Below are 21,732 nucleotides of genomic sequence, written 5' to 3' on the forward strand. Positions count from 1 at the left end.
ACCTTATAAATACCCTGTAAAAAACCTTTAAAATACCTTGTAAAATTTTCCCGCCAAAAATTTAACGTCAAAAAAATTGCGGAATCACTTTTCCGCAAAAGAAATTTTTTGGCGAGAAAATTTTTTGGCGGGAAAAAATTTTACGGGAAAATTTTACAAGGTATTTTAAAGGTTTTACAAGTTTTTACAAGTGTTTTGGCGGGAAAAATTGCGGGATCACTTTTCCCGCCAAAAAATATTTTGTATTTTGTGGACCTAATTTTGTTATATTTCCTTATATATTTGTGATATCTTTTATTAAAAGAAAGGTAATTTAGTCATTTTGTACATAAAAAGGGGTATTTTTAAAAATTGACAGCCAAAGAGGGCATTTTTGAAAAGGGTATTGAAAAAGGGGCATTTTTGTGAGTCTCCCTAAAAAAAATTATGCAAAGCAGTACAAATTCTAATGAAGTATAAAAATAGAGAAAACCAAGAATTTCCTATTCCTCAAATCTTGAACTACACCATAATGTTTTAGAGAAATAGGAACGGTATTACAACTTACACATTGACTATGAAAGGAGATATCATAACAAAATAATATCCATGAAAGGCAAAAAGCTGAGGAAAAAAAAAAATGAAAGGCAAAAAGCAGAGTACTCTGTAGTCTGTAACTTCTAGGAACATTTAATAAGTCTTCTTCTTGTCTCACATGTATCAGATGTAACTGAATTTAATCAAAAGCATGTCTTAAAAGTAACATTTGAGAGTGAACATAAGAAGAAAGAGCCTTTATGCTTAAATGGAGAAAGGACAGAGAAGCACAGATTTACCTTAAAAAAAATGCAGTGTGGCTATAGCAGCACATTGAGATGAATGAGTTCAAATGAAAAAAGAAATAGATTTGAATCAAAGATTAACTCGCAGCAGTACTGTAAGATCAAGTTTCATAAGATCAAATAAAAACTATTACTGATGCATACCAAAAAAACAAAAGCAGATATAGATTAACTTGTACATCCAAATGTCTTACTTCTTATTTCACATGTGTCATGTGTTCCTTGAAAAGCCTCTGTGCGTCAAGATTAGAGTTTGCATTTCCTGTTGTCATCTTCTTGTAAATCCCTCTTTGCTTCCTTTGCATTTCCTCCAGCAGCAGCAACAGCAAAATCAGCAGCAATCTTTTCTCGTGACTCGGGAAACAATCTTTTCAGTATTTCTTCACTTTTATATGCAGTCTTTGCGCTGCTATCAGATGCTGAGGTAGTAGAATAAGAAGCATCACTACTTGTGTTTTTTCTTCTTGACTGACCAAAGGGAAGACTCGATTTGATGACTGGCCTTCCATTGACTATGCTTGGAATTATCTCGGCCGCAAGGAAATCCTCACTGCAGTATGGACAAGCCAAGTTCTTGTTAAGAGAATTAGCCCTCACAAATTTACAAAGTGTCTTACATCTATTGCACACTGTCCAAGAGATACTTGTTTTCTCTTTGCTCGGTGAAGAATCAAGTTCGGGCTTAGGCTCAAACCATCTTCTCATTCTTCTGGGTGCAGCATTTGAATTTGAAGTTGAGAAAGTGTCTCTTGTGTTTTTGCTCATTGGCTGATTACAGGGGCTCAATGTGATGACTGGGCTCCCATTGTTTGTCTCTGGAAGTATTTCGGTCGCGACTAAATCCTGATGGCAGTTTTGACAAGTTAAGGTCTTGTTAAGATAACCCCTCGTAAATTCCCAATATGTCTTGCATCTGTTGCTACTGCACACTGTCCAAAAGGTACCGTAATTCATCGTTTTCAATGAAGAATCAGGCTTAGGCTTAGGTTCAGACTTCTTAGACTCAGGCTTAGGCTCAGGCTTCTTAGGCTCATGCTTCTTAGGCTCATGCTTCTTAGGCTCATGCTTCTTAGGCTCATGCTTCTTAGGCTCATGCTTCTTAGGCTCATGCTTCTTAGGTTCAGACTTCTTAGACTCAGGCTTAGGCTCAGGCTTCTTAGGCTCAGGCTTAGGTTCAGACTTCTTAGACTCAGGCGTAGGCTCAGGCTTCTTAGGCTCGGGCTTCTTAGGCTCAGGCGTCTTAGGCTCATTCTTAGGCTCAGACCTAGCCCCATAAGGCTTAAACTCAGACTTATACTCATGTCTCTTTGGTGGTTTCTGCCTTACACTCTCTTTCTGTTTAACTTGGTTCGATCATACGCAATTCTCTTAGCTTTATCAGATAATAAATCCCAAGCTTGTAGAACAAGCTTAAACGCACCTTCAGCACCATCAAACCTGTTCTTGTCCGGATGAAGCAAAAGAGCTAATTTCTTGTACCGCTTCTTCACTGCTTCGTCATCAGCTAAACGATCTACACCGAGAGTACCATAAAAATCAGCTTCTCCGTTGATCTTGTTTGATGCAGAGATATAAACATCAATCATCATCAACACTTGTTCCAAACCATCGAGCTTTGGATACAAATTCTGAGCCTTGGTGACTAATTTTTTAGCTCCATGGTAATCATTCTTTGAAAGTTTCCTCTCAGCAATATCCAATGCTCTTCTAGCTTCTTCCTTATTAGACTCCATGCCGTTGAAAGAGTTTTTTCCTCTACAGAAACAATCAGAGAAGCAAAAGACAAAAAAATAGGTTCAGAGGTACAGAACCAAAACAGGAAAGAACAGTTTCAAAAACAGATTTGCAACAATTCGGTGAATATAACAATACCCATTAAAGAAACTTTTAAAATGTTATAAGTAAGCCACTTCATTATCTAACTATAATCTCAAATAAAATGTTATAATCTCAATTTTGTGTAGTTGGTTAGGTCATTGTATGAATTATGAGAGTAAACATAAGAAGAAAGAGCCTTTATGCTAAGTGGAGAAAGGACAGAGAAGCACAGATTTACCTTAAGAAAAATGCAGTGTGGCTATAGCAGCACATTGAGATGAATGAGTTCAAATGAAAAAAGAAATAGATTTGAATCAAAGATTAACTCGCAGCAGTACTGTAAGATCAAATAAAAAACTATTACTGATGCATACCAAGAAACTAAAACAGATATAAATTTAACTTCTAAATCCAAATCCCTTACTTCTTATTTCACATTCTGTCATGTATTCCTCGAAAAGCCTCTCTGCTTCAAGATTAGGGTTGGGGTTTCCCAGTCTTGTCAGCTTCTTGTAAATCCTCTTTGCTTTGTTTGCATTTCCTCCAGCAGCAGCAACAGCAAAATCAGCAGCAATCTTTTCTCGTGACTCTGTAAACAAAATTTCTTCACTCAAATATATTTCAGGATCAGTATTCTTAGGCTCAGGCTTTTTAGGCTCGGGCTTCTTAGGCTCAAGTCTCTTAGGCTTATTAGGCTCAGGTATCTTAGACTCAGGCGTCTTAGGCTCATGCTTAGGCTCAGACCTAGCCCCATAAGGCTTATACTCATGTCTCTTTGGTGGTTTCTGCCTTCCACTCTCTTTCTGTTTAACTTGGTTCGGTCTCCTCTTTTGATCATAAGCAATTCTATTAGCTTTATCAGATAATAGACACCAAGCTTGTAAAACCAACTTAAACGCGCCTTCAGCACCATTAAACCTGTTCTTGTCCGGATGAAGCAAAAGAGCCAACTTCTTGTATTGTTTCTTCACAGCTTCATCATCAGCTAAAGGATCCACACCGATAATTCCATACCAATCAGCTTCTCCGTTTGGTGCAGAGATATAAACATCGATCATTATCAACACTTGTTCCAAACCGCCGAGCTTTGGATACAAAGCCTGAGCCTTGGTGACGAATTTTTTAGCTCCATGGTAATCATTCTTTGAAAGTTTCCTCTCAGCATAATCCAATGCTCTTCTAGCTTCTTCCTTATTAGACTCCATGTCGTTGAAAGAGTTTCTTCCTCTACAGAAACAATCAGAGAAGCAAAAGATAAAAAAAAAATTAGGTTCAGAGGATTGTGTACAGAACCAAAACAGGAAATAACAGAGTTTCAAAAGAAGCCACGAAATATCACACAATATCAGAAACAGATTTGTTGAATATAACAATACCCATTAAAGAAACTTTTTGCAAAATCTCGAGCTAAGCAGAAGAACCCTAGAGACGCCGCGAGAGACTAGAGAAGAGAAAGAAACTAAAAGACGTAAAATAATGGTTTGGAATTGGAATAAGTAAAAATTTATAGGTTGTTGATTTTCCTTTTACTAAACGAAGATTCGATTTCCTATTTTGCTTTTACACGTAACGCTTAGTGGAATAAAAAGGAAAATTTATTAGCTCAGTGATTATGTCCCAAACAATTGTATCTCAAGCTTTATGTATAGATTTGTATAAAACCACTAGGGCGATTCAAGCGTGTATTACACGTAACTATTATTTCAAGTGAAGATATGCAATCTCAACTGAAATGATGTAATTAAGCCGCTTCATTCTCTAACTATAATCTCAATTATGTGTAGTTCGTTAGGTCATTATATGAATTATGAGAGTGAACATAAGAAGAAAGAGCCTTTATGTAAGTGGAGAAAGGACAGATAAGAGAACAGATTTACCTTAACAGAAATGAAGTTGTGGCTAGCAGCAGATTGAGATGAATGAATTCAATAAAAAAAAATAGATTTCAATCAAAAGGTTAACTCGTAAATTCAAGTTTCACAAGATCAAATAAAAAACTATTACTGATGCATACCAAAACACAAAACACATGTCTTACTTCTTAATTCACATCTATCATGTGTTTGAAAAGCCTCTCTACTTCAAGAGTCGAGATTGCATTTCCCGTTGCCATATCCTCAAAAAGCATCTCTGCGCTTCAAGATTAGAGTTTGCATTTCCTGTTGTCATCGGCTTTTTGAAAAGCCTTTGAGCTTCATGAGTAGAGTTTTCGTCTCCTGTAGACATCGGCTTCTTGAAAAGTCTCTCTGCTTCAAGACTAGGGTTGGCATTTCCTGTTTTCATCGGCTTCTTGAAAAGTCTCTCTGCTTCAGGAGTAGAGTTTACATTGCCTGTTGTCACCGGCTCCTCGACAAGAGTCTCTGCTTCTTTTACATTACCTGCTTCAGTAGTAGAGTTTTCATTTCCTGTTGTCATCGGCTCCTTGAAAAGGGTCTCTGCTTCCTGTACATTTCCTCCAGTAGCAGCAGATGCAACATCAGGATCAATGTTTTCTCTTTTCAAAACGTCTTCTTTTTGATATGCAGTCTTTGCGTTATCAGATGCTGAGGTTGTGGAAGAAGCTGCACTTGTCCTTTTGCTACTTTTGCTATTTGACTGAACAGAGGGACTCAATTTGATGACTGGACCGCCATTGATTATCTCTATAATCATCTCGGCCGCAACGAATTCCTGACTACAGTTTGGACAAGGGAAGGTCTTGTTAAGATAATTAGCCCTCACCAACTTACAATGTGTCTTGCATCTATTGCACACTGTCCAAAAGGTACCGAGTTTTATCTCTTTTTCCGTCGAAGAATCAAGCTCAGGCATAGGGTTAAACCATCTTTTCACTCTTTCGGGTGCAGCTTTTGCCATTGCTGAAGTTGAAGAAGTATCACTTGTGCTTTTCCATGTTGACTGATTAGAAGGACTCAGTCTGATGACTAGCCTCCCATTGATTAACTCTGAAGGTATCACGGTTGCAATGAAATACTTACCGCAGTTTGGACAAGGTATGGTCCTATTAAGACAACTAGCCCTCATAAATTCACAATATGTCTTGCATCTATTGCAAACTGTCCAAAAGGTTCCGACTTTCACCGTTGTCAATGAAATATCAGGCTTAGGCTTAGGTTTAGGCCTAGTAGGCATAGGCATAGGAATATCAGGCTCAGGGCTAGGCTTAGGCCTATTAGGCGTAGGCCTAGGCTTAGGCTCAGGTGTAGGCGTAGGTCTATAAGAAGAAGCTGGCTTGTCTGGCTCTGTTGGTTTATGCTTCTGTGTTCTCCTAACTTGTTTTGATTTCCTCTTTTGATCATAAGAAATTCTCTTAGATTTATCAGATAATAGATCCCAAGCTTGTAGAACAAGCTTAAACGCGCCTTCAGCACCATTAAACCTGTTCTTGTCCGGATGAAGCAAAAGAGCCAACTTCTTGTATCGTTTCTTGACAACTTCATCATCAGATAAAGAATCTACACCGAGAATTCTGTACCAATCAGGTTCTTCTGTTCCTCCATTGATCTTGTTTGATGCAGAGATATAAACATCGATCATTACCAAGACTTGTTCCAAACCGCTGAGCTTTGGATACAAACGTTGAGCCCTCTTAGCATATCTTTTCGCTCTGTTATATTCATTCTTTGAAAGCTTCCTATCAGCAATATCCAATGCTCTTTTAGCTTCTTCTTCCTTATTAGACTCCATGTCTTTGAGAGAGATTCTTCCACTACAGAAACAATCAGAGAAGCAAAAGACAAAATAGGTTCAGAGGATTGTTTACTGAACCAAAAACAGGATATAACAGAGTTTCAAAAGAAGCCACGAAATATCATATCACACATAATCGGAAACAGATTAGCAACGATTCGGTGAATATAACAATACCCATTAAAGAAAGTTTTTGCAAAATCTCGTACTAAGCAGAAGAACCCTAGAAACGTCGCGAGAGACGAGAGAAGAGGAAGAAATTAAAAGATGTAAAATAATGGTTTGGTATAAGTAAATTTATAGGTTGATTTTCCTTTTACTAAACGGAGATTTGATTTCCTTTTTTAGATTTATATAAACCACTAGTCGAGTCACGCGTGTAATACACGTAACGCTTATGGATGGAAAAAAAGGAAAATTGATTAGTTAGTAAAATTAAAAGGAAAATGTTTTAGCTCCAATTACTTCAGGCCTAAACAAATTGTTTACGACAAACGTTTGTTTTTCTTGAATTGTGTGGCTGTGATTAGAGCCGAAAATCATCAGAAACTGTCCTGTAATGATTTAAGCATGCTCTTTAACAGATTTGGTCTTTTTATGGTATCGATACTGCCATGAGCATCTTTGTCTGATGGTGATCGTGCAAGGGACTTATCTTATGTCTATATCCAAGTTCAATCTAATTCCATTAGTAATTGCAGTAAAACAGTTGTTCAAAACAGAGAAAAGCAAGGATTCAAAGTCATGAAACCCAATTTTCTTGACAGAAAAGGATCTCCCACAAATCTTGAAACTACACCACAATGTTTAAGAGAAGTTAGGACATTACACATTGACGATGCAAGGAGAACTTGCTTTTGCTCCACTGTAGTTAAAGTCTTAGAGATGAAAAAAGAATTATATCATATCGTAAAGCATCTTTAAAAGCCAAACAAAAAAAAAAACAGAGAACTCAGCAACTTCTAGAAACGTGTGATAAGTCTTTACTTCTTATCTATCTTCTGTCCTCGCCTCCTCGGCTTCTTAAGTACCTTTTCTGCAGCAGCAACCGTTTCTTGTGACACCTCATGTACTCTTTTCGAACTTTCTTGTCCTTGATTTACGGCATTTCCGCTACTAGAATTGGCCGTTACTGATACTGAACAACTCCATTGATAACTATAGGTGTAACTAACAGATGATGAAGCAAAACTCTGTGAATATGTATCACCACTTGTGTTTTGGGCGCTCCATTGTTGTTGTTGTTGTACTTGAGTAGATGATGAGAGGTTGACGACTGGCTGCACAGCACTTGCCTGTGGAGTTTTCGCAGTGGCACTAACAGATGGTGAAGAAACTCTTCCTAAAGAAGAGGCACTTGCTTGTGGAGTTTTCTGAGCTGCACTAACAGATGATGAAGCAAAACTCTGTGAATAAGTACCAGCACTTGTGTTTTGGGCGCTCCATTGTTGTTGTAGTTGAGGAGATGATGAGAGGTTGACGATTGGCCTCAAAACACTTACCTGTGGAGTTTTCGCGGTTGCACTAATAGATGGTGAATAAACTCTTCCTGAAGAAGAGGCACTTGCTTGTGGGGTTTTCTGAGCTGCACTAGCAGATGATGAAGCAAAACTCTGTGAAGAAGTACCACCACTTATGTTTTGGGCACTCCATTGTTGTTGTACTTCAGGAGATGATGAGAGGTTTATGACAGGCCTCAAAACACTTGCCTGTGGAGTTTTCGCGGTTGCACTAACAGATGGTGAATAAACTCTTCCTGAAGAGGCACTTGCTTGTGGAGTTTTCTGAGCTGCAGCACTAGCAGATGATGAAGCAAAACTCTGTGAATAAGTACCACCACTTATGTTTTGGGCGCTCCATTGTTGTTGTACTTCAGGAGATGATGAAAGGTTGATGACAGGCCTCAAAACACTTACCTGGGGAGTTCTCGCGGTTGCACTAACAGATGGTGAATAAAATCTCCCTGAAGAAGAGGCACTTGCTTGTGGAGTTTTCTGAGCTGCAGCACTAGCAGATGATGAAGCAAAAATCTGTGAATAAGTACCACCACTTATGTTTTTGGCGCTCCATTGTTGTTTTTGTTGTTGTTGTACTTCAGGGGATGATGAAAGGTCGATGACAGGCCTTAAAACACTTACCTGTGGAGTTTTCGCGGTTGCACTAACAGATGGTGAATAAACTCTCCCTGAAGAAGAGGCACTTACTTGTGGAGTTTTCTGAGCTGCAGCACTAGCAGATGGAGAAGAATTGCTCCCAGAAGACAAAGCTCCATTAGTGCTTCTGTTTGTTGCTTTAATTTGGGCACTATAATGGTGTTGTTGTTGAGGAGATGATGAAATGTTGGCTGGCCTCACAACACTTGCACATGGAGTTATCTCAGTTGCAATGAAAGTCTGACCACATTTTGGACAAAGTATGGCCTTGTAAAGATAAACCATCAGATATGAACATTGTGTCTTGCATCCATTGCACATTGTCCAAAACAATATACTGTCTTCATTACTTTTAGCGCTCAGATCCACACAGTCTCTAGCATTTTGATGCAGCCCATTAGAAGATGCTGGCTTGTTTGGATTTACCGGTTTTGGCATCCCACTAGCAGGCTTATCACTTGTAGCCGCAGCACTCGGATCCATACAACCTCCAGCATTTTGATTCCCATTATGAGAAGCAGGCTTTTGTGGGTTTGTTGGTGGTTTCTGCATCCCGGTATTCGCTTCTTTCGACTTCCTCTTTTGATCATAAACAATTCTGTTAACCTTATCAGATAACACACACCAAGCTTGTGAAACCAGCTTAAACGCTCCTTCTGCGCCTTTAAACTTGTTTTTATCAGGATGAAGCAAAAGAGCTAACTTCTTGTAACGTTTCTTCACAGCTTCATCATTAGCTATAGGATCTACACCGAGAATTCCATACCAATCAGCTTCTCCGTTGATCTTGTTTGTTGCGGAGATATAAACATCGATCATCAACAACACTTGTTTCAAACCATCAAGGTTTGGATACAAATTCTGAGCCTTGGTAACAAATTTCTTCGCTCCATTGTAATCATACTGTGAAAGCTTCCTCTCAGCGATATCTATTGCCCTTCTAGCTTCATCCTTGTTACATTCCATGTTAGGGAGAGTTTTTTTTTGCTCACTGTCACTGTAATATTCAGGGAAGAAAGATTAAGAGGAATGTTTCCATAAATTGAGCAAATCAAATATTTTTGCAGGAATCCATAAATAGGAGTTTTAAGTATAAGAAATCATCCAATTATGCTAAAAAATCATCTAAGTATAAGAAAATGGTTCAATTAACCTAATTCTAAGTTGCTGTAAGACATACAAATTCGATAATCCAAATTCAATAGAAATCGATGATAAAAGAAAGAAAAACCACACAAGTAGACCAATCATTATCAACATGGATCAGTTAAAAATAAAAACAGCCAAGTCTTATTGTAGATTAATGCAAAATTCATACCTTTTGCTAGAATTAAGAAAAGCGAGACAAAGTGAAAACGGAGGAAGTTGGGAAAATGAAATGACTCCAAGTGAGTGACAGAGTAGTTTCCTTATTATTATAGGTCAAGACCAGAAGCGTACCCATCAAGCCTTTTTGTCCTTTTAATTTTAATGTGAATAGAAATCATATAATTCGTATAACAAAAAATCATCATTCTTCCATTATCGTTTTCCCGCTCACACAAAAAAATTAAATTTACACACAAGATAAGAGAGTAACCATTAATTGTTTTGATTCTCCACGGATTTTGGAAACAATTAAAAACCATTCACTTTTCTGTTTATTTTTTCTTTTCCATAACAATATACAAAATGAAGATATACATGGATATTACTCTAACTGAAGAGATCTAATTTGGAAAATTGAATATATTCGAAATTTGTAAGATTTGGAAACTTCATGACATCTTTCCTCCATTTTTAGATTTCTTATACTAAATCGGATTATCCATTTTCTATATATTCCTAATCAAGATATTTACCAATTCATTTATAAATAAAATATAATATCTAAAATGTTTATATGACTTATATAGAATTTTAATATCAATCAATATACAGGTAAAATTAATTTCAATACGAAAATCGATGTTCAAAAAAAAAAAAAGTATATTACATGTTTAGTAATTAATACACAAGTAAATTTCAAGATTTCAGATAATAATACAGTAAATTTTGTAAATTATTACAATACATTTATTTAATAATCATTTTATCCCACACAAAGTATGAGTAAATTACCTAGTTACTGATGCAGCGAGATATTTGGAAATATTCCAAATATCTATTTATATTATCTTTTAATTTATTAATTATAATTATTCTAGAATATTCTAAGTTTTAGGGTTTTTATGTTTTTATTATAAATAGTCTTCTTAGGCTTCATATTGTATTCTGTGGATATGGAATTTGATTAATCGAAAGATTTAAAGAGGTTTTTATAAACCACTGTGAAGAGTATTCACAACCCTAGAAGAGGACTCTCAAACTCTAGTTTTCGGGTATTCTCAGAATCAACGGATCTAGTTTTATCCCTAAAACCTTCCGCTTCATCAGTTACATAGTAAAATATGAAAATTTAAGCGTTGTTCATAATTCATAAAAATAATTTTTTTAATAATTAGTTTGATAGTGACACCATCCGAGTTAGTGTGATTTCATTTCATCCGTAATTGGAATATAACAAATGTGAAAATAGAACTATGTGTACACATGCATTTACATTTACAAATTCGTAAGGCTAAAACTAGTGGAAAAACAAGATTTAAAGTCATGATATACCAAAAAGCACTTCTCATGTTCTCAATGCCCAAAAAGGCCAAAACCGGTTCTTCCAAAGCTTCTCAGCCAAATATCTAAACTACTATCTCACCATCTTAGCATATTTTTTCGCTCTGTTGTATTCATTCTTTGAAATTTTCCTATCAGCAATATCCAATGCTCTTTTAGCTTCTTCTTATTTATTAGATTCCATGCCGTTGAGAGAGTTTCTTCCTCTACAGAAACAATCAGAGAAACAAAAAATAGGTTCAGAGGATTGTTTACAGAACCAAAACAGGAAATCACAGAGTTTCACACAAAATCAGGAAGAGATTAGCAACGATTCGGTGAATATAACAATACCCATTAAAGAAAGTTTTTGCAAAATCTTGAGTTAAGCAGAACAACCCTAGACGAGAGAAGAGGAAGAAATTAAAAAGTTGTACAATTGATTTTCCTTTGTTGATTTATAAATACAAAGTAATTTATAGGTTGATTTTCCTTTTACTAAACGAAGATTTGATTTCCTATTTTAGATTTATATAAACCACTAGACGAGTCAAGCGTGTAATACACGTAACGCTTATGGATGGAAAAAAAAAGGAAAATTAATTAGCTCAGTGACTAAATAAATTATCACTTGTCTGAGTTTTCTCAACAATTATATATATATATCTCCAGCTTCACTTTCTGACTTCTCCTCTCCAATTACTTGAGGCCTAGATCCATCGTGGTGATCATAGCGAAGGCTTAGATTGACTTTCGATATCAGAACTTGGACACTTATCCGTGGAAGCCATATCTCAGGGGACATGTTGATGCTCATGCACTAAGGCTACACCACCACTACTTTTAACTATGGTTTCTTGAGATGTTGGAAAATTCTCTCTCATAAAGCTCAAGTATTTCTCTCATAAACCTCAAGTATTTCTCTTCTTTCTCACCACTACTTACCTTTGGAGTTTTCTCGGTTGCACTAACAGATGGTGAAGAAACTCTCGCTGAAGAAGAGGCACTTGCTTGTGGAGTTTTCTGAGCTGCACTAGCAGATGACGAAGAGTTTCTCCCAGAAGAAGATTCTCCATTGGTGCTTTTGTTTACTGCATGATTTTGGGTACTCCATTGTTGTTGTTGTGTGGGCAGTGATGAGTTGTTGACTGGCCTCGGTGGAGTTTTCGCGGTTGCACTAACAGATGGTGAAGAAACTCTCTCTGTAGAAAAGGCTCCATTTGTGTTTTTGTTTGTTGCTTGACTTTTTGCACTTGCTTGTGGAGTTTTTTCAGTTGCAGTACTAGCAGATGGAGAAGAATTTCTCCCAGAAGAAGAAGCTCCATGGGTGCTTTTGCTTGTTTCTTTATTTTGGGAACTATATTGATGTTGTTGTTGAGGAGATGGTGAGCAGTTGACTGGTTCCGCAACTTGGGTTGCAATGAAAATATAACCACAGTTTTGACACTGTATAACCTTGTAATGACAATAATCCCTCATATATGAACACATTTTCTTGCATCCATTGCACATTGTCCAAACCAACACACTGTCTTTAGTTTGTTTTGATGAATCAGCAGGGGCAGGGGCATGCTTATTACTCCCAGCTTTAGCGCTGGGATCCACACCGTCTCTAGGATTTTGATGCCGCCCGTTAGAAGATGCTGACTTTTGTGGATTTGATGGTTTTGGCATCCCACTAGCAGGCTTATCACTTGTAGCAGGCAGCACTTGGATCCCCATTATGAGAAGCAGGATTTTTTGGGTTTGTTGGTGGTTTCCGCATCACGGTCTTTGCTTCTTTCGACTTCCTCTTTTGAATTTTTATCATAAGAAATTCTCTTAACCTTATCAGATAACAAACACCAAGCTTGTGAAACCAGCTTAAACGCACCTTCTGCGGCTTTAAACTTGTTCTTGTCCGGATGAAGCAAAAGAGCTAACTTCTTGTACTGCTTCTTCACCGCTTCATCATCAGCTAAAGGATCAACACCGAGAACTCCGTACCAATCAGCTTCTCCGTTGATCTTGTTTGTTGCGGAGATGTAAACATCAATCATAATCAACACTTGTTTCAAACCATCAAGGTTAGGATACAAAGCCTGAGCCTTGTTAACAAATTTCTTTGCTCCAGTGTATTCATTTTCTGAAACTTTCCTCTCAGCGATATCCATTGCCCTTCTAGCTTCATCCTTGTTACATTCCATGTTAGGGAGAGTTTTTTTTTACTCACTGTAATAATCAGGAATCAGAGGAGAAAGTTTAAGAGAAATGTTTTCAAAAAGTGCACAATCAAATATTTAGGAATCCATAAATAAGAGTTTTTGGTAAAAATCATCAAAGTACCGACTTCAATGTTTACTAAACTGGTTTAACCAGAACTTAAACAGATTTTATACGGACGGAACCTTATTAGGATTTGCTGAAAAAAACCCTAATTCTATAGTCGAAATTCAATAGACACAACACAGTATACAATAAGATTCTCATGATAAAATAAAGAAAAACCCCAAAACTAGACCAATCAAAACATGAACCAGTTAAAAATAAAAACAGGCAAGTCGCAAGTAGATAGATTTATGAAAATTTCATACCTTTTGCATGGAGATAAAGCGGAATAACGTCAAATCTTGTTTATGGCACCTCGATGTCGGCTCTTGGCCACCTGAGGCTGTAGTATGTTCCAAGGGTTGACGTCTTGTGAGACTTATATGACTCTCAAGTGACAGAGTAGTTTCCTTATTATTTAGGGCAAGACCAGAAACGTACCCATCACGCTTTTTTACCTTTTAATTTAGTTTTTTCGTCTTTTTTTTTTTTTACTTTTCTTTTAACATCATTTTATTTTATTTTTGCGTTTTTCGTATGATTTCATTTCATCCGTAGTTGGAATATAACAAATGTGAAAAATAGAACTATATGTACACATGCATCTACATTTACAAATTCGTAAGGCCAAAATTAGTGAGTCATAATCTACCAAAAATCTTGAAACTAAACCAAAACATATAATAGTTGTCTCTCCAAAACTCACCACCTAGTTAAAAAGCTCTTCTCAATGCCCGAAAGCACCAAAAAACCGGTTCTCTTCCAAAGCTCCTCAGCTAAAAATCTAAACCAGTATTTCACCATCTTCAACGACCATTTCCTTCAAATCTTTGTCATCTATCAGACAAGTATCAGCTACCAATTCACCATCATCACCTGAGTGGTTTGCATCTAGAATCTCACTGTGTTCAACACTCGTGTTCTCACCAGGGTCCTTGACTTTCATAAAGCTTTGTCTTCTCGTCTGCATTGTTTTGTTATCCTCATCTTCTGCTTCTCTTTCAGTCAAATCCTTCTCATCCATCAACTCCATTTTCTTTATATTTTTGTCAGATGACTTCTTATCTTTCTCTTGTTTAGCCTCCACCTCCTCTTGATGCAGTTGCAAGTCTTTCTCCAATTGGATGACCCCAACATCATCACTTGTCTCAACCATTATAGTACCAACAGAATGGTCATCTCGATTCTTTTCAGCTTCACTTTCTGAGTTCTCCTCTCCAATTCCTTCAGGCCTAGACCCATCGTGGACTGAATGATCATCGCTCTGGCTTAGATTGACTTGCGATGAGCCTTCTTCAATATCAGAACTTGAACACTTCTCTGTGGAAGCCATATCTCTGGATATAGGTTGATGCACTACGGCTACATTACCACTACTTTCAACTATGCTTTCTTGAGATGTAGGAATATTCTTTCTCTCATAAAGCTCAAGTATTTGGCCTCGGATATCTGAAAACGCAAATGATAAATAAACCGCAGCAACAAGGTCTAGAGCCATCAAAGTTATTAATTTTTAAGAAAAAAAGATACACATACCCTTTAACTGACAGGGTTTGATATCAAACTCTTGACACAAGACCTCTCCGTATGATTGTATGTCCACTGTTAGCAGCTCAGCAGCAAGGAGAATAGCACCTGCCGCTATGTGATGAGGCTTATACTGCAGGCAGAGTGTCGTTCGCAGACTGCAAGAGACTTGTGATTGTATGAAAAAGGGAAACACAAGGCGTATAGAGAACCATCAGAATTCAAAAAGCTTTCAAGTTACATAATCAAGCATACCAATCGTTGACCAAATTCCATGCAAATTGGGCAAGTCGGGTCTTAGCATCTTCAACCATATATTTCTTAATTGCTTTTACAAGAGGTTTATAAGGGTGGTGAATAAAGAGATCAAAGTTCAATGTAGAAAGAACAAGCTCCTCTGCGATTAATACAAGCTCTTTCTGTTGCTCATATACTTCCTGCAAAAGCGAAATAACAAATCTTTTCAAAAACCTCTTCACGTAAAAACGAAGAAGAAATATATGGAGAAGGAGGGTTGTAGGATCTGTAGTATGAAAATAAAAACCTTTCTCTGAGCGCCAGCAAGATCGTTCTTGTGCATTCTCTCATAAGAGGCAATAATAACGTCTTTTAATGGCACTGGAGTTTCCTCAACCTTCCCAGCTAAGAGCATGCAGACTGTTGCAATCGTCTGGAGAGCAAATGTAACAGGCAAAGGCATAAGGTTAATCTAGTTGTTCTTACTGCTCAAGAAGAATACATCATCGCAAAACAAGCACAAATTTATTAACCATACACATCTATCCAAACCGGAAGAAACAGAGAGCTTGATCTCTATCACAGACAGTTTTATCTTGAATAAAATCAGTTAGAGACTCATCTGATCAATCAACTAATACGCTTTGATTAGAGCTAGTAAAGAAGATGACACAGAGATGGATATCTATAGAGGAATCTCAAGAAGCCATGATGTTTTAAATCACCAGACAGCTAATAGATTCATAGTTTCACTAAAAACAACAGAGACTAAAAGACATATACTTCCTTAGTAACCATTTTTCACATACAACTAAACTCACCCGACTGTCATTCTTCGCGTGTGATTGACGAACGAAGAATCGGTGACAGAATACTATAGCAGTGGCTATCGTTACCTGAGGACTATGTTGAGAATACCATATCAGCTCACATTCATCAAAGGAACCAAAAACTGAAAAGCTTCATGAACTTGGTAATAAGTATGCCATTAATGGCTTTTAGCTCTTAAGATTCATTTTAATAAACATACTGTATCAAGATACGAGGGTGTACAAATTCCATGCTAAAATAAACTCACTTAGAGTATCAATGCCCCTCACTGACTGCAGTACATCACATTATAGAATTTATAACAGACCAAAGCCTATATGTCATAAGGAGACATGTCCTTAAGATGATGAATTTACAAAATACCAGCACAAGATAGAAACTACGCAGCATAACTAATGCAGGTAGGAGAAAAGAAACTTACACTTTCAATCTTTTACCGAGATTTTCCAAAAATATACAGTAAGAGTGGCGTAGGCGAGTTTCTTTGTTCAAATCAATACCATCTCGCCTTGACGGTGAGTTTTTTTCGATATCTTCTCTTGAAAAAAACCAAGGGATAATCTCATCATCATGGAGATTGCTAGTGACTGACGAAACATCGCTCTCATTGCCAGAAGCATTCCCAGGCAATGCTTCTGCTTCTTCCATTGGTATGTAAAGACTAAAGAGTAATGATCTTAGACTGTTACACAAATTCAGGAAAAAAAAACAGAGTAAATTGTAATGCTTTTAGATTGTTGTAAACCTTAACAAGAAATTAAAGAACAGACATCAACTTTAAAACATCAATGGTTTGATCAGAGACAACAACAACAACAAAAAACTAGTCTGGGCAATGCAGTAACAAAGAGATCTTTCTCTAACCAAAGATAAAGATTGAGAATTTCCATGAAAGAATGATAAAAAAGTTCATGAAACGATGACCCAGAATGAAAATTGCGTAGCAAAATTCACCAAACCCGAGATGAAGAACGACGGAGAAAAGAAAACCTCAAATTCGGATTTAGCAGAAGAAAATATCGATACTTACCTAGAACAGTTGCACTCAACGAGAAAAAGAAACGCGTGAACGAATACCCTTGCGCTAGAACAGTGCGCCAGTGAGTCACCACCGCTGCGCTCGTTTCTCGAAATTTTATTTTGGGGGAAAATTCGAATATTTTGATAATAAGAGGGTTAAAATAAAAAATATCTTATTATAAAAAGCGTATGTGCTTACGTGGCAAACCTATAACCAATTTGATTAAGACACGTGTTAATTCGAAATTAAAATGAAATGTGGACAAAAAGTGAAAAGAAAAATTATAAATAAGCTTCGCCGATGTCGATCTCGTTCATATAAACTAAACAGAGGCGTGTTCTAGGTTTCTGATATTTAAAATTAAACCCAGATTCTCACCGGCGATCGATCTTTGCCACATTGGGTTCGTCAAGATGGTAAACTTTTCTCTCCTTATTCGGGTTTTGATCTGATTCTTGATTAAATTATAGATTTACTTGAGTGGTGGATTCATGAATCTGAATCTTTGCAGAGATGAATGTTTTTCTAATCGTTGATGTATCAAATTTCAGGTGGAGAAATCAGTAAAGAAGTTATCCTCGAAAGACGTTACACCGGTTGACATTATTAGTCAAGCTTTATTATCTTCTAAGTCATTGGCTAGAAATCGAAAAGTCTGTGGCAACAAAGGTAAACATGCAAACGCTTTCTCCATGAATGTTTAAAGATTAAGCAGATGGTATCTGTTATTTTCGGGTAAATACTTACACGATGATGTGATTGATTTTTTCAGGAGTTTTTCCTTGTAGACAGTCTAAAGGTGATCTTGCAGAGGACTTATCTGATATCAGTGATGCTGAGGTAAAATAAATACTGTCTACCTTTAACGCTTAATTGATGCTTATTGTAGTTCCCACACATGTATTGAGGAGGATATAATTTGTTCTTGTGGATGTTTATCTGATTTGAATCCCATTTATGGTTTTAGTATCTGTAAACCACAACAATTGTTCCTGGATTGTGGCGAACCAGCATTTTCTTAACATGTAAGTCGACCACGCATTGGTTTCACTGAATTCCCGACCATATAAGTTTATAACTTAGTCAAAACTATTTTCTTGTGCTTTGTCTTCCGGTTTTTACGTTCTGCTCTATTCTATGATGTTAAATTATATATATATGAAGCTTCTGAGAACAAAACAATTTATGTATTCTTGTTCTCATTTTGATGGTTATTGTTGCTCATCAGGTTGCTGATAATCTAACTAATAAAAAGGAATTCATTCTGAAGAAGAGAGCATGGGAATTGATGAACCCTGAATACCAAAAGGTTTTTGCTCTTAACTTGTCTTCTTTGATCTTTTTAATTTCTGTTTAAGTGAACTTCATGTTGTTCCTCACATGCTTTTGCTCACGTTCTTGTTAATGATTATCAGGGGAATTATAGGAAAGTCACCACTGGGAAAAAGAAGGATCCTGCTAATAAGACTGCTCCTAGTAAGAAAACTTCTGCAACCAGAACTGAAAGCAATGCAGGGAGTGAAAATAAAAAGGTCAGTGATACCCTTACTTCAGCTTCCTCTCTGAAGCAATGTCTAGATATATTGCACTTCTTTCTTGCGGATTTCTTTAGATCTTCCTTATTTTTCATCTGTAGTTCAACTTATTGTCTGACAAATTCGATTCCTTGTCTTATTTCATGCAGAGACCGAGTTTGGAAATCAATTACGATGTCTTGGATAAGCTATTTGATCCTGTAAGTTTACCCCTGACTCCATTTGTAAAATATCTTCTACGCAGAATCCAAAATTTAAGATATATCAGCTTCTTGGTGATAGAATAGACCTCTTGTTTATCTGCCTAGTCTCTTATGTGTATTCACATCTTTGTAGGAGAACTCTCCGAAGAGGGCGAAGCTAGATAAACCAGTTGTTGGTGACCAAACGGAATATTCAAAGCAAAGCAGTGAAGAAAGCCTTTTGAAACCACAGTATTCTAACGAAGAAGAAGCAGAAGAACCAGACTGGAATGAGGATTACAGTAATGAAGATGCGTATAGAGGAAACGAAGAATGCTACGGCGATGAGAATCTTGAATTTGAAGATCAAGATGAAGAAGAAGAAGATAATGAAGGGGTAATTTGGTGATCTCTTCATACATTGTGAAGTGATCTCAACGTCTTACTCAGAAAAAACGAATGTTATTTTTTTCTTCTTCAAAATTTTGACACATAATATATAGTGATCTCTACATGTCTGATTTAGATTCATCACCTTCCTATCTTATATATGAAAGTAACCACATTGATCTGCTGATTCACATGGTTCATAAACCGTGACTGGCTCTATTGCTTTTATCATCTACAAATACATTCTTCTCTTCGCAAACACTCTCTTTGGTACAAAAATCTGAGAAAGTGAGGCAGCAAGACAAAACTTTGGTCATATATAAGTGTTTGTTCTATGATGGGCTAGAATGAGGAACATTTAGCTTCATCTGAATCTCATTATCTGGATTGTCTCTTAGCTCCTTGAGTCCTTTCACCACGTTTAGAGCTAGATCTTCATAAGCTTTTGACACTATAGAACCCGGCGAAGAAACAACCACAGGAACACCTTCATCAGAACCTTCTCTGATCGACATTTCCAGTGGAATCTATATAGAAACCAAATAGTATTTAATGTACGGCCACAGAGAGAACCAACGAGGGTCTTAAAAGCATTGATTATTTACCTCACCGATAAGTTTCAAACCCTTCTTTGCAGCAGTGCGGCGTGCTCCTTCTTTCCCAAAGATGAAAGAAGGTTCATTACAGTGAGGACAAACGAAGCAACTCATGTTCTCCACAAGTCCCAAGATCTAGCAGAAAATTGCAGAAAGGTTAAGCAGCTAGAACGAGATATATATATATATGTTTCCAAGCAGGCAAAGATCACAAAGAAGATGGCCGTACAGGTACTCTAACTTTGTCAAACATGGAGATTCCTCGATTAGCATCAGCAAGCGCAACATCTTGTGGAGTTGATACAATAACAGCACCTGGAAACATAAGCACACTCTGATAACTACACAACTTGTCTAACCTAACACAACTCGGATATGCAACAACGAGATCTGTATATACACATACCTGAGAGTTTCAGGTTTTGAGATATGGTAATTTGAGCATCACCGGTTCCAGGAGGCATATCAACAACAAGAATATCAAGATCTCCCCAATCAACTCCTCTTGTCATCTTAGCAAGAGCACTCATTACCTGTAAACAATAACACAAGCTTGAAAACCGAACGAAAGCTTTTTGTGTGCATAAACTCTACAAAGAATCTAAAAAGATGCACACCATAGGACCTCTCCACACAAGTGGTGCATCTTTTTCAACAAGGAGTCCCATTGACATGCATCTAACTCCATAGTTCTCAACTGGAATCATCTTCATATCTTCAAAAACAGAGATTACAGAGATACTTTAAAAATGATGCAAATGATACTTTAAACGCTAAGCTAAAATGCAAGAGGTATCTATCTATCTATCTACCTTGGTTAACTTGAGGCTTTTGATTGATATTCATCATGATAGGAACAGATGGTCCATATACATCCGCATCAAGCAATCCAATCTTCAGTTCACATTTAGTGGCCAATGCAACAGCTAAGTTTACTACATGATCAAACCCAAAATTCACAAATTTCTCACATTATCAGTTTCAATCTCAAGACCAATGTTTAGGAGAGACATAAAATTGAGGAGATTCCAATGATGTACCAGCTGTCGAAGACTTTCCAACTCCGCCTTTACCAGACGCAACGGCGATGATGTCCTTGACTCCATGTAACCGGAGCTCCGTCGCCCTCCTGCCGGCGCTAGCAGAACTCTGCGAAAAAAGAAAAAGGCAAGATAAAACTCTGATCTCAAGCTAATTAGATACCCGCGAAAGGAATAAGATTAGCGGATCATTTCTTACGAATTTATATGCAGAGATGGGAGCTGCGTGGAATTCACGGCGGCGGAGAGACCGAAGAAGCGCGACGGTGGCCATAGGGAGAGATAAAAGGAGAGAGAGTGAAAGTGGAGACGAGGGCAATTTAGGAAATGCGATAAACTTAAGCTAAATCCCTGAAACAAGAAGAAAAAGCAGAGATTGCAACAGACTCGAGCAAAAGATGGAGGATCAAATCTCAGTTATCAGGCTCGACGACGATGGCTTGTATCTCTAGGAGAGGTTGAAAACAGAGGTGGGTTTTCTCGTAAATTACAGCAATGGACATGGGCAAAACCGTCAAGTAAGAACTTCCCAGCGTCTGTAACTGGATTGGTCTTGCCGATCCCACACGGTGACTCTTAACATCACAGTAAAGTTGTCAACTTTGAGTAAGATACTTTCTAGCAATTCGTGCTTGTACATAAAGATTGTAGACACGAAGGGTTTAATAAAGAGAGAGCCTTTTATGGCTTTGATGAAAATTGCTATGTGCTGAATGAAATCAGTGGATGATTTTCATTGTCGAGTGAAAAAAACATACTATATGGTTTTCTTTAAGAAACCGAGTTTTTTTTTTCATTGATTTGTCTAAAACTGATAAAAGACAACGATTGACGATGGTGATCTAATTGCTTTTGATTCACATGATAATCTGAGATAAAGAACAAAACTAACCGGAAATGCACTTAAGGTTTGTAATCGTTTTAAAAAAAAAAACAGTGGTGATTTCAAACTAAAC

General features: G+C 37.1%; 7 protein-coding genes and 1 pseudogene across 7 annotated transcripts; 1 reads left to right on the forward strand and 7 right to left on the reverse strand.

The window, feature by feature from the left end:
- Window positions 1-866: 866 nt before the first annotated feature.
- On the reverse strand, window positions 867-2,554 carry LOC9306051 (annotated as a pseudogene).
- A 483-nt stretch (window positions 2,555-3,037) lies between these two features.
- LOC110226199 (dnaJ homolog subfamily B member 14-like) lies at window positions 3,038-4,055 on the reverse strand. The gene has a single exon (XM_021016934.1). The coding sequence runs from the start codon at window positions 3,842-3,844 to the stop codon at window positions 3,038-3,040; it is 807 nt and encodes a 268-aa protein (XP_020872593.1). The 5' UTR covers window positions 3,845-4,055.
- A 316-nt stretch (window positions 4,056-4,371) lies between these two features.
- On the reverse strand, window positions 4,372-6,585 carry LOC9306052. The gene has a single exon (XM_002869935.2). The coding sequence runs from the start codon at window positions 6,324-6,326 to the stop codon at window positions 4,716-4,718; it is 1,611 nt and encodes a 536-aa protein (XP_002869981.2). The 5' UTR covers window positions 6,327-6,585; the 3' UTR covers window positions 4,372-4,715.
- Window positions 6,586-7,312: 727 nt separating this feature from the next.
- Window positions 7,313-9,448, reverse strand: LOC110226201 (platelet binding protein GspB-like). Its single transcript, XM_021016936.1, has one exon. The coding sequence runs from the start codon at window positions 9,446-9,448 to the stop codon at window positions 7,313-7,315; it is 2,136 nt and encodes a 711-aa protein (XP_020872595.1).
- Window positions 9,449-12,800: 3,352 nt separating this feature from the next.
- On the reverse strand, window positions 12,801-13,296 carry LOC110226202 (uncharacterized J domain-containing protein C17A3.05c-like). The gene is given in 3 exon segments (XM_021016941.1): window positions 12,801-12,908; window positions 12,910-13,065; window positions 13,153-13,296. Coding segments are annotated over 3 exon segments (408 nt in total).
- A 717-nt stretch (window positions 13,297-14,013) lies between these two features.
- On the reverse strand, window positions 14,014-17,128 carry LOC9306053 (cyclin-T1-2). Its single transcript, XM_021016747.1, has 7 exons — window positions 17,043-17,128; window positions 16,434-16,694; window positions 16,003-16,084; window positions 15,489-15,614; window positions 15,200-15,381; window positions 14,954-15,102; window positions 14,014-14,866 (listed from the first exon to the last, which is right to left on the reverse strand). Exons 2-7 carry the CDS (start codon window positions 16,658-16,660, stop codon window positions 14,202-14,204), a joined length of 1,431 nt encoding a protein of 476 aa, XP_020872406.1. The 5' UTR covers window positions 16,661-16,694; window positions 17,043-17,128; the 3' UTR covers window positions 14,014-14,201.
- A 108-nt stretch (window positions 17,129-17,236) lies between these two features.
- LOC9306054 lies at window positions 17,237-19,327 on the forward strand. The gene is made up of 7 exons (XM_002867886.2): window positions 17,237-17,449; window positions 17,585-17,702; window positions 17,806-17,873; window positions 18,262-18,342; window positions 18,449-18,565; window positions 18,718-18,768; window positions 18,905-19,327. The coding sequence occupies exons 1-7, from the start codon at window positions 17,447-17,449 to the stop codon at window positions 19,157-19,159; spliced, it is 693 nt and encodes a 230-aa protein (XP_002867932.1). The 5' UTR covers window positions 17,237-17,446; the 3' UTR covers window positions 19,160-19,327.
- Window positions 19,328-21,483, reverse strand: LOC9304005 (iron-sulfur protein NUBPL). Its single transcript, XM_002869937.2, has 8 exons — window positions 20,976-21,483; window positions 20,777-20,885; window positions 20,549-20,671; window positions 20,354-20,451; window positions 20,143-20,269; window positions 19,966-20,051; window positions 19,746-19,871; window positions 19,328-19,667 (listed from the first exon to the last, which is right to left on the reverse strand). Exons 1-8 carry the CDS (start codon window positions 21,048-21,050, stop codon window positions 19,473-19,475), a joined length of 939 nt encoding a protein of 312 aa, XP_002869983.1. The 5' UTR covers window positions 21,051-21,483; the 3' UTR covers window positions 19,328-19,472.
- Between the last annotated feature and the right edge of the window lie 249 nt (window positions 21,484-21,732).

Source organism: Arabidopsis lyrata, assembly GCF_000004255.2.
Source record: "Arabidopsis lyrata subsp. lyrata unplaced genomic scaffold ARALYscaffold_7, whole genome shotgun sequence".
Classification (NCBI taxonomy): domain Eukaryota; kingdom Viridiplantae; phylum Streptophyta; class Magnoliopsida; order Brassicales; family Brassicaceae; genus Arabidopsis; species Arabidopsis lyrata.